The 12,366-nt window shown below is 45.4% G+C and overlaps 1 protein-coding gene across 4 annotated transcripts in view; it reads left to right on the plus strand.

Moving 5' to 3' along the window:
• NUDCD3 (NudC domain containing 3) overlaps positions 1 to 12,366 on the plus strand; it is a 208,079-nt gene that overhangs the window by 172,963 nt on the left and 22,750 nt on the right. For 3 of the 4 annotated variants that reach the window (XM_049894500.1, XM_049894499.1, XM_049894498.1), the window contains one exon: positions 9,741 to 9,929. The exons of the other annotated variant lie outside the window; for it this stretch is intronic. In XM_049894500.1, the coding sequence (XP_049750457.1) occupies positions 9,741 to 9,929 (189 nt within the window). The remainder of the gene's footprint in view (positions 1 to 9,740; positions 9,930 to 12,366) is intronic. 4 annotated transcript variants of the gene reach the window in all.

The following is a 12,366-nucleotide window of genomic DNA, read 5'->3' on the forward strand; positions in this document are numbered from 1 at the left end:
AGTTACTATTGTCTGACACATGATGTTTACTATCACAGAAAATTCCAAGGTGTGATCAAGGGCAATAAACACAGTGTGAAGAGTCCAAGCAAGCGTCAGAACCAGACTCACATATGGCAGAGATTTTGGAATTAATCACATAGCAATTTAAAATAACTGTGATTAATATGGAGCCCTGATGGCATAGTGGTGTAGAGCTTACGGCTGCTAACCAAAAAGTCAGCAGTTTGAGTCCACCATTCGCTCCTTGGAAACCCTATGGGGCAGTTCTGCTCTGCCCTGTAGGGTCACTATGAGTCGGAATTGACTCAATGGCACTGTGTTTGGTTTGGTTTTAGTCAGCTTTGCCTGATTTTAATAGAATCAGTTCAGCTTTCTTTTACTTAGAGTTTGTATAACATATCATTTTTCATTTTCTGCTTTTAATTTATCTGTGTCTTTATATTTAAGTTCTCTTTCATATGGACAGCATGTTGTTAATTTGGTGTTGCTTTTTAATCCAATCTGATATTTGTCTTTTAATTGGCATGTTCAGACCATTTACATTTAATGGAATTATTGTCATGGTTGAATTTAAATCTTCCATTTCTATATTTGCTTTCTGTTTGCCCCATGTATTCTTTGTATTTCTTTTCCCTATTTTCCACCTTGTTTTGGACTAATTGAGCATTTTTTAGTATCCCATTCTATCTCCACTGTTGGCTGTTGAACTGTCTCTTTTTGTGGTTGCTCTAGGCTTTATGGAAACCATGGTAGCATAGTGGTTAAGAGCTATGGCTGCTAACCAAAAGGTCAGCAGTTCAAATCCACCAGGTGCTCCTTGGAAACCGTATGGGGCAGTTCTACTCTGTCTTATAGGGTCGCTATGAGTTGGAATCGACTCAACGGCAGCAGGTTTGGTTAGCAGGTCTAGGCTTTATAATATTAAATGCATAATTTCTTTTATAAGGATCAGCACAAAGCTGATTCCTATGAGGTGAAGGTTAAAGATGTCCCAAACATCCGGCTTTTTCAAACCGTTGTACCACTCAGTCATCTCTAACATGAACTACTCCCCCTTTCCTGTTTGGGTTTGGTAATTCACTGCAACATCACACAGAACTCACGAACCATGCTTACAGTCAAGTGGTTTATTAGGGAAGTAATGAGGTACAACTTGGGATCAGGATGCACTTGGAAGTAACAGGAGCAACTCAGGACGCAGTTCCTCGATCAGGATGGCTTCCCGCCCTCCACTGCTACGCTTTGCTGGGAGCCTTCTGCTGCCACCAGGCCATGCTGGGGTCCTTCTCAGGCAAGTGTTACAGTTCTTTACTCTGTGGGTTGGCAAGCCTCCTCATGGCCATCTTGTGCCAGTATCCTGGTTCTTGCTGTCTCATGCTGCTGTGGCTCTTGCTACTGCTGTGCTGCCATCTCTCATTGTCTTCGGTGTTATAGCTCCTCTCTCTCCTCCGTGCCTCCCTTTAAGCCTAGCGGGATGGCAAAAATGACTAATCCCCTTGTTGGGGTTCCATACAGCTTGTTTGCGTGGTCCCACCCCCACAAGGGTGCCATGTACCTTATTTACATTATTAGCAAGCTATCCAGTCCCTTTGGTGGGCCACAAGTACGTTTGCATAGTCCCACCCAGTCATTTGGTAGAAATTAGAAAGAAGGGCCATATTAAATACTACAGCGCACTGCAAATATGCCTTCTTAACTTATCAATTCCACCTTCGAATTATATTTTACCATGTCATATGTAATGAAGACACTTTCTGTGACCCCCCCACCATTGTTTTTTGTGCTATTGTTATGACATATTTTATTGCTAAATGTATTAAACACCATAATCCTTGTTGTTATTTTTATATTAAATAATCAGTTATCTTTTAAACAAATTATAAAATGAGAATGATATTTTTGTATTTACCCACAATTTATCATTTATGAAACTCTTTATTTCTTTCATTAGATCCAAAGTTCAATGTAGCGTCAATTTCTTTCCGTTGGACTACTGATTACAAATATTGTCAGGTTTAACTGCCTGAAAGAGTCTTTATTTCACCTTCATCTTTGAAGGATATCATTACTGGATATAGAATTATAAGCTGACAGATTTTTTTTTTTTTCTTTCAACGTTGTCGTCTGGGTTGTTTCTGATGGTACGCCTATTCTTATCTTTGTTCTCCTGTATTTAATACAGCATATATCTTCACCTGTGATTAAAATTTCCTCTTTCACTCAGTATATATATATTTTTTCTTTTTCTGGGTTTGTCAGCTAGGGGTTCATTGCTCTTATTTTTTAATCTGGGGGTAGAAAGTTTTTTATCAAATTTGGATTCCATCAATATTTATTCAACTTTTTTTAACCCTTACTCCTCTTTGAACTCTATTTACTCGTATGCTACACTACTTTATATTCTCTCACAGGTCACTGTGGTTCTGTTCATCTTCCTTTTTTATTTTTTTTAGTGTTTTCCTTTTTGATAGTTTCTATTGTGATTTCTTCAAATTCATTGATACTTTCTTCTGTAGTATCTAATCTGCTGGTAGTCCCATCCAGTAAAATTTTTATTTCAGATATTCTGTTTTTCATCTCTAGAAGTTCCAATTTTAAATCTTCCTTTTCTCATGTTCATATATTCCTTTAAATCCTTGAACATATTTATAATAGCTGCTTCAAAGTTGTTGTTTGCTAATTTCATGTTCTCTGTCATTTTGGGGATTGTTTCTGTTAACTGATTTTTCTCCTGGTTATGAGTCACATTTTCCTGCTTCCTCCCTGCATATCTATTAATTTTTTATTTGATCTTGACATTGTGTTTAGTGTTGAGTTTTGTCATCTTTCTCTGTACAGTGTAGTGGCAGGCAATTAATTACAGACGAACTTGATCTTTTTGAGGCTCACTTTTAAGCTTTGTTAGGGTACATCTAGAGTAGCCTTTACTCTAGGACTAGTTTGTCCTGCTACAAAAAGTATGACCATTCTTGAGTCTCTTTTGAATGTGCTGGGTATTCAGTGAGGACTCTCCAATCCAGTTGGTCAGAGCTTGAATACCTGTTAGTTCTGTGTGAGCTCTGAGAATTGTTCTGCTTTTAGCTTCCCTGTCATTGTTTGACTGGTTTTATTGAGTCTCACCCTATGTATGACTTAATATTCAACAGCAAACTCAAGGGAACTCCATTTGCAGATTTCTCTGACTCTTTCTCTGGGTAAGTCCTGTGTCTTCAGCACTTGGCCCAACAATTTCGAACCCTCTCAGGCTCGCCAAACCCCAGCCATCTCATCTCACTGAGATTGTCCATGCTCTGCTTTGTTCCACAGTACAAAAAATGCTTCCAAGCAAAAGCCAGGGAGATCATAGGGCTCAGCTCATTTGTTTGCTGTCTTTGAGGGGTCACAGTCAGGGTGGCCTGTTGTCCAGCGTCTGAGCATTTATTTTCTAGTTGTTTATGGTGGGAGGGCAGGTCTGGACCCAGTTACTCTGTTATAGCCAAAACAAGAGGTCACTGTTAAGTTCTTTGTCACAGAAAAGTATGGAGATGAACAGCCCTAGGATGGTATCACAGCTTCAGCAGTGTCTCAGGACTTCCAAGTCCTTCTGTCATTCTGCTTTCCTTTCCTTGGCATGGAATCTCCCATCTGAAAGCTTTCTCCTCGTCCTGTATGGCAGCTGGACAGAGGAAAGGGGAGATGGGGCGAAGGACAAACCCCAGTTATTTGTCCTTGTTTTGAAGGTAACTTCCCAGAAGTACTCAGAAGTCCTTGTTTTCAAGGTAACTTCCCAGAAGTACTATCTGACAACTTTTACTTGATCACATGGCCAAGAAACAGAGTAGTTGCAAGTAAAGTATTCTTTAGCTTGCACATTGCTTCCCTGAATAGAAATAAGGTTCTGTTACTAAGGAAGGAAAGGGATATAAATATTGGTGAGTCATCTGGCATAGGTTGGGGGATGCTGAGATAAGTTTATTCATGTTGTTCGAAGTTTCTCTGAGGACATTTTGGGAAAACTGTTCAACCAGCAGTCTGTACATTCTTCCATGCAGTTTATTCTAGGTCTAGGACAGGGTAGGTAAAAGCTGAGCTTGGAACATCTTGTTATGCTGGAAAGTAAGGAAGTGCCCAAAGGGGGCCTGTCACCAGGTCACAGGCACCAGCTTGAAGGGGACCTTCTCTGACTAATCTGGGATAATTTGAACACCAAAATAATTAAGGACAGTAATGAATTGTAAGTTGTTGAACAAATGGGAATCCAGGAATCCATCCTGATAATAAATGGATAAATATATTAACTAATGGGGGGAAGGGTAGGCTCTTGCTTTAATAAAAACTGGTAAATATGGAGGGATTGCTGGAATAGAAAATCATAATTTTCCAACCTTTATGGTAAAGATTGGGTCAGGTAAGAGTCCTCAGCGATATTAAACCTAGGGAGACATTTTGATGTGGAGCAATTACATGGTCTCAAAGTATCTCTTCATAGAGGCTTATAAGTTACAAAGGGATAAAACAGTAACTAGACCATGGAGAGATCATACCCTGTCTTCACCAGGTGATCATAATGCACTTCCCCAGAGAGGGGCATGTGGGCATTCTGAGCATCCAGGTGTGGCACTGAAGGAAGGGCACACCAGCACCTACACTGAGACTGCATGCCCTGCCATTAGTCGGCAGGAAACCCCAGGCAAGCCCCCAAAAAGACCAAGGCTGTGGGAGCGTTCCAGGTTAAAGGAGACATGACAGCTGCCGTGCAGTGCGGGATCCTAGACTGGAGGGAAAACGAGATAAGGTCATGATTGGGTCTGTTGACAGAACTGGAATATGAAGGGTAGATTAGACAGTAGACTGAAGTGTTGTTCTACTGTGGACTTTCCTGTGGCCATATAGAAGAACTTCCTGATTTTTAGGAAGTACTCAGCAAAGCGTTAGAGGGAAAGGGCAAGAGGCATGTAACTTATTCTTAAATGGTTCAGGAAAAAATACTGTGTGGTATATTACATTATAAATACACTCACACATACAGACAAAGGTAAAGCATAGAGGATAGAATGTTAACAGTAGATGAATAGTAGGGTGTATAGCCATTCTTTGTACTTATTCTTCTAACTTGTAAGTTTAAAATTATTCTCAAGTAAAATTTTTTAAAAAATGAGATGGCAGGTAAGCATGTGAAGAGTTGCTCCACGCCACTAGTCATTAAGGAATTGCAAATTAAAACAGCAATGAGATACCACTGCATACCGATTAGAATGGTCTCCCCCTCCCCCCCAAAAAAGTGACAGTACCAGGTGTTGATGAGGACGTGGTAACGGGAGCACTCACTGCTTGGGGTGGGGGGCAGAGGAGCACAGTGTGGTACAGCTGGTTTGGAAGGTAGTTTGACAGTTTCCTATAAAGCTCAGCATGTGCTTACCACATGACCAGTCATAGGCATTTACCAAGGAGAAAGGAAAACATAGGTCCCCACAGAGACCTGGATGTAAATCTTTCAGTAGCTTTATGCATAACTGCCAATCCGGAAATACCCCGTCTGTCAGCAGGTGCAAGGTGGACAGATTGGGCGGACCATGCCCTGGATTCTGGAACACTGAGCGCTGATGCCAGCAGAGGGCGCCCTCCTGAGACATGCACACACATGTCAGCGTGGCTGAGAGAGGGAAGCCAGGCACAAAGGGCTGCAGGCGGTGATTCCACCGGTATGGCGTTCTGGAAAAGGAGGAACTAGACAGAAGTCAGCGTCAGGGCTGGGGTGAGCCCAGAGGCTGCTTGTAGAGGGGAACAGGGGACTCTTTGGGTGATGAAATATTCCGAAGCTTGATTATCATGGTGATTGCATGACTGTATTTGTCAAAACTTGTAGATGTGTACACTTAAGAAGGTGAATTTTACCACATGCAAGTTAAACCCATATAAATCTGACTTTGAAAAAAAGTAACAAATGTTAAAACCAAACATTAAACGATCAGACTGCTCTACCAAGGATGTTATTTTTAGATATGGATTCCTTCAAAAACATTAGAACTCCAGTAGAGCACATCTCCCTGTATCCTTTGGGCATTACATTCTGCATGGGGGTGTGGAAGAGAAGTGGTCCTGACAAGACCATATGTTCTCTGTACCCATCAATATTTCTGAAGGTAAGGCCACCCAGTGGTATTACTTCAAGAACAGTAGTTAAATGTAGAAATGACAGCAGTAGCAGTTCCTAATTAAACCAGTTTGTAGAACATGAGAAAAATTCAGAACAAAGAAACTTCTCAGCTAAAAGACCTTTGGGGCACGGAGTCATTAAAAAAAATTAAAACAACCAACAAAAAACCCAACAAGTTGAGTTTGGGAAAGAGAGAGGGACTGGAACTCAACATCTGGGAGTTCTGTGCACAGAGGAGAGAGACAGAATGTCAGAAATAGAGACTTCACCAGAGGGGGCCTGCAGAGAGAGGAGGCAGGCGCATCAAGATGGTTTTGGAATACCTCATTTGTAGCAACTATTATGTTAGCACTGTTATTAATATTGTTCTTTTTACTGTTAGACTCATCCCTAGAAATTAGGGTAGTAGAAGGCACTCTGAAGGTACTAAGTAAATATTTATTAAAACTTTGTAGAGGGTCCCTTGATGTTTTCAGGGCCTTCCTGGGAACCTTTTGTAGAACAGACCTCATCTACTGCTTTGCAGAGACTGGCAGAGTCCAGGGCAGGGAGCACCATCCTGCAAGGCAGCCCATTACAGGTGCAAAGGTGATAGGTGAGAAACATAACTGAAGGAGAACTGGAACCAGGGTGTTTGCCATGGCCGTAGTAGAGTTTGCTCAGGACAAACCTTCAGAAATTGATGCCAGGCCTCCTGATTTTGGAGGGGTGTGCACCACACAGGTGGGCGTGCTCTCTGGACTAAAGTACATGCAGAGTGAAGCCCATCGTCTCTCCTGCTGTGCCCCACAGTGCCCCTCAGCCAGGCTCACATGTCCTTACCTGGTCCATAAAACCCTGGGTTTGGCTTGTGGGCTATAAAAAGGCCCAAAAGCAAAAAGAAGGGTCTCTACTCTGGCTTTGGGTCAATGCACTTCACCCAGCTATAACGTCCAGCACAGGGAAGCTGGACTTTTCACATTGGCATGTGGACAGCTTTGCCACTTGGTGCCATAACCTTAGGTCTTTGTGTAGCTTCCCAGGGCATAGTGTGTATGGTACAGGGGCTTGTGAGCATGTCATATAGCGTTCAGTAAATGGTAATTCTTGATGAAGATGGAAGTAAAGTAAATGTAAAGGGCCTCTTCCAGAGATTTACCATTTGTAAGGAGCTCAGAAATCTCTCCTAGAGTTGTGAAAACAAAATGAAGTTCCCACGTGGGAGATTTGTGTTGCATTGGCCTGAGGTCTGCAGCTCGGTAAAGAGAGGCTTGCCGTTCTCTACACAGGGCCTCTGAAGGCCATGTCTCCACTCTGCAAGCAAATGGTGCAGTCAGTGACCAACTAAGTAAGCAGAGTGTCTGGAAATGGAAAATTTAGCCTAAATTTAAATTGCAGCAGTGGCAGATTAGAAATAATTCCTTACCTGGACTTTATCTGATGGAGCTGGCATTCTTGGGAAGGGTTAGTGCTCTGAGAAGCTGGCCAGCTCACCCCGTCTTTACTTTACGCCTCGTCTCCACCCCACTGAAATGAGAAGTTGAGGGATGTTTGTTTTGGTAATGTGCTGAGATGCTGACGTTAATGTCATGATCACAGTTCTTCACCTTGCTTTTTCCACTTCTGAAAAGCGTTCTATGTTATATGACCTCATGGACCTCCTCAGTCTCACCCCCTTAATTAGCTGAAATCACTTCTCAGGGACTGAATGTGAACTTTGCTTTGGAGCCTGCTTCATCCCCAGGGGATTCTAAAGGAGTAAGAGGCTGCTACACGTGCTCTTTTTGAAGTGGCTTGTTGATTCTTTGGCAGCAGGAGCTCAGAGGTGGTGGAGAGTGGAAGGAGCCTCGTTAGCAGCACTGCTTCAAAGCCCGTGTGCACTTTGGGGTGAACGTAAATGTTGCTAGAGAGCAGAAGGGGACAGCAGGAGCTGGTGACATGTGAGTCTCTAGTGCTCTTTATCAGGGATGCCAGCCCACTACGTCTCTACAGACTGTCACAGGCTATGGCTGGGGCTCCTGAAATGCGCCTCGGCAGATTTTACCCAGCTGATCACTCATGCTCCCCTCATGGCTGCATGTCGGTGAGGGAGAGCATCTCTTGCTGGTGAGCCCTTTTTTTGTTGTTTTACCTGCCCCCCCCCTTGCTGTTTTGTCCCTATCTGAAAGTGGACAATGCAAGGGGAACGGGAAACTTCCTCCAGGGAGGTACAGCCATGACCATAGGGATTACCTTGGTCACCTTGTGGTCCCTGTCACTGGCTGAGTTGGCCTCTGTGCACCTGGCCACCAAACTGGGCAATGCCTTTGGTATTCTGCTCTTGCTCCCAGTGGTTCAGTCCCACTCTCTTTCCATGTTTGTGGTAAGGAAATGAGATTCTCAGCTCCCCAACGATGCATCTCAAAACTCAGGTGAGTGATGTTTTCCTTGACCAGGAAGTGAGTTTGAATGCAGGCTCTGGCAGAGGTAACTGAGCAGGCTGGGACCTTAGTGCTCGAGCAGGCATGGAGGAGGCAGGCTGGGACCTCAGTGTGCAGGCAGGAATGGAGAAGGGAGCTGGAACCTTAGTGCACAGGCAGACATGGAGGAGGGGGCTAGGACCTTAGTCTGCAGGCAGGCATGGAGGAGAGGGGTTGGGACCAGCCTTGTGGTGTGGTTCCTGGTGGTAGCCAGGCTCCTTGAGTAACAGGCCTGGCCCTGGGCAGGGAGCCAGCTGGCCAGGAGCAAGGCCAGGGCATCTGGCCAGATTGGCTCTGAGAAGACTCCTGGGGTGTGAAGTTAACCCCAGGAGACTCTGTCATGCATCAGGTTAAGTCCTCGACCTGGCACGTCTCTCGTGGAGCAGGTCCCAAATTACTGAGACTGAGTCCTGCTCTTAGAAACAAGAAAGAGATGACTCAGAGAAGGAGGTGGTTGACCAGAGCTAGGTGGGACGGCAGGGCCAGGCCAGGCGGGAAGGACTGTGAAGGCACCCTGTGTGTGGGGACAGGCTTTCCGTGGCTGTGATTGGGGAAGGCTGTGGTAGTGCAGGAGCAGGTGCCTAGCGGGTGAGGGGTGTCAGCTCTGGTGGCCAGATTCTTCCCCTGACATGAAGGGAGGGGCTTATGGAAAACTTATTTTCTTGGTCAGAAGTGGCTCAGAGAGTGGCTGGAGCTGGGTGACAGGTGAAGATCTTTGGTGCTGGCAGCAGGAAGTGGGTGTGTATGGTGACACGCATAGATGGTGGCTACCATCATCTGTAGCGATCGTGAGTCTGGTAGAAAGGAAGGAATTGCCCATCAGAAGAGAGGCCTTTGGGTGCTGAGCTCCTCCTCTCTGTTTTACATAGGCACTGTCCAGCCTCTGAATTTTCACTGTGGTGTGTTTGCTCAGGCCACATGCTCCTTAGCATGTAGAGCCTCCTCTTGAAGGCCCAGCCCGTGCTCCATGAGCCAGTGGAGCTTGTTTTGAATGGATGGTCAGGGTCTGAGTCCCTGACTACCTGGTGCTCTACCAGCTGCTTGCCTGCCCCCTCGCATGCCGACTGGCGGGTCCCTGAGTCTGTCCCAGCTTCCCCTTGAGGGCTGTCCCCTCACTGAACGCCTTTCCAGAGGACTCAGCTTGTGCTCTGCTCTGGCCCTAGGTGAACCTGAACAAGGTAGGGGAGTACTGGTGGAGTGCCATACTGGAGGGCGAGGAGCACATCGACATCGACAAGATCAACAAGGAGCGCTCTATGGCCACTGTGGATGAGGAGGAGCATGCAGTCCTGGACAGGCTGACCTTCGACTACCACCAGAAGCTGCAGGGCAAGCCGCAGAGCCATGAGCTGGTAGGAGCCTTGGCCTTTGCCCAGGAGAGCCAGGCACTCTGAGGCCCACAGGCAGATACCACAGGCCTCCTCTCCTTACCTGTCAAAAGGCTGGTGAGAGGGTAGAGGAGAGGCTGGGGTGGCAGGATACCAAGATGTGAGGGCATCATGGGTGCAGGCGGAGCTCTGGGAGGAGGGGCGTGCCTACAGCTGGGCCCCATGCCAGGAGCCGATCACCAAACAGAGCAGCATGGCCTCCTTGCCCTGTCCTTCTTTCCAGCAGCACAGTTCAGGTGGTCTCTAGTGTCCTTGACTCAGGCAGCCACATGGCCATCTGGCCACGCCATAGCACAGGAACATACCCACTGAGCCTCCTGTCACAAGCCTCAAGCCTGGGAGGGAGAGCTCAGCTAGCAGGCCTCATGAGGGGTGCTGAGAGAGGGGTGCTGTCTGAAGCGGGGATTGGGAATCTGAGTAGTTTGCTGACTCTGAGCATTTGGAGTCAATCCAGAGCACTCTCGACCTACTGTGGCTTCTGCAAAGCCCCGCGGATCTGTTAAGGTCCTGCTAGTGTGACATCAGCAGAGCTTCCACGTGCATTTCTAAAGGTCAGTTACTGTGGCACACGCACTCTCTCATGCCAGGCTGAGGCAGCAGTGTTAAGGTGGGAGGAAATCTTTACCAGAAGAAGGCATGTGTCCAGCTGGCATTGCAATGAACGTGCAGACTGATTAATTGCATGTGTACTTTCTTTCTCTCCTCACGTTATTTTCAGCCCCCCCAGGGTCCCACATTAGCAACTGGGACTGTTGGCAGTGAGAAGTGTGTGACTTGTGAGTCTGAGTCAGGACAAAGGAGTCCTTGGGGCTTTGGACCGGTCTCAAGTTTTGTTCCTTGTGTAGTGAACTCTAAGCCCCTAAGAAAGCCATCAGATTCTTGTATTTTGCAGTTTATCTTGAAAGTGCCTGACTTTGTGATGTATTTGAGTTATTTGGTGAGCATCTCGCCCCAGAAGTCCACCACTGGGTGACTGCAAGCCTGCCTCACTCATTCGCTCACACATAGCTCACCCGTTGGCCAACTCATTCTTTCCCTTATTCTGCTCAGACCTTAGATGTGCAAGCCGGCCCCACCTTGTGCCTGTGAGGGCTTCGGGAGTCTGAGGAGAGGGCTGCCAGTCATCCCCCCTCCCTTCAGGTTGCCACTCCCAGCCACACCATGCCTGGCATGATGTGGGCATTATTAAGCACTTCCTGCTGGTCAGGTGTTGTATGAACCCTGTCACGAGTGCTATCTTACAGACTCCTCACAACACCCCTGAGAAGAGAGTGTTGTTTGTTTTTTTTTTAAACAGAGAAACTGAGGTCACGTAGTATGTTCAAAAAGTATTTGTAATGAAGAAGCCATTGGCCTTACAAAATTCTATCAATCTCCGGTATTGTTCTGTCACCAAGGCCATATTTTCCAACTACCGATCCTTCGTCTTTGTTTCCAGTTTTCCCATTTCAGTCACCAGTAATTATCAACGTATCCTGATTGCATGTTCGATCAATTTCAGACCGCAGAAACTGGTAAAAATCTTCAGTTATTTCATCTTTGACCTTAGTGGTTGGTGCGTAAATTTGAACAATAATCGTATTAACTGGTCTTCCTTGTAGGCTTTTGGATATTATCCTATCACTGACAGCGTTGTACTTCAGGATAGATCTTGAAATGTTCTTTTTGACAAAGAACGCAACACTATTCCTCTTCAAGTTGTCATTCCCGGCATAGTAGACTGTATGATCGTCCGATTCAAAATGGCCATTACCAGTCCATTTCAGTTCATTAATGCATAGGATATCGATGTTTAGGCATTCCACTTCATTTTTGACAATTCCCAATTTTCCTAGATTGATACTTCATACATTCCAGGTTCCAATTATTAGTGGATGTTTGCAGCTGTCTCATCTCATTTTGATTGATGCCACATCAGCAAATGAGGTCCCGAAAGCTTTACTCCATCTACATCATTAAGGTCGACTCTGCTTTGAGGAGGCAGCTCTTCCCCTGTCGTCTTTTGAGTGCCTTCCAACGTGAGGGGCTCATCTTCCAGCACTGTATCAGACAATGTTCCGCTGCTTTTCATAAGCTTTCCCTCTGGCTAATTCTTTTCAGAAGTATATTGCTCGGTCGTTTTTCCTAGTCTGTCTTAGTCAGGAATCTCAGCTGAAACCTGTCCTCCATGGGTGACCCTGCTGGTATCCGAATACTGGTAGATGTAAGAGGAGATTCTGAAACTTGCTCTCGAACGTCGAGCAGCTAAAGCAAAAGGAAGAAATGATGAAGTAAGAGAACTGAATAGAAGATTTCAAAGGGCAGCTCGAGAAGACAAAGTAAAGTATTATAATGACATGTGCAGAGAGCTGGAGATAGAAAAAAAAAAAAAACAACATGCTCGGCATTTCCGAAGCTGAAA

This window comes from Elephas maximus, chromosome 8 (genome assembly GCF_024166365.1).
Source record: "Elephas maximus indicus isolate mEleMax1 chromosome 8, mEleMax1 primary haplotype, whole genome shotgun sequence".
Taxonomy (NCBI): Eukaryota; Metazoa; Chordata; class Mammalia; order Proboscidea; family Elephantidae; genus Elephas; species Elephas maximus.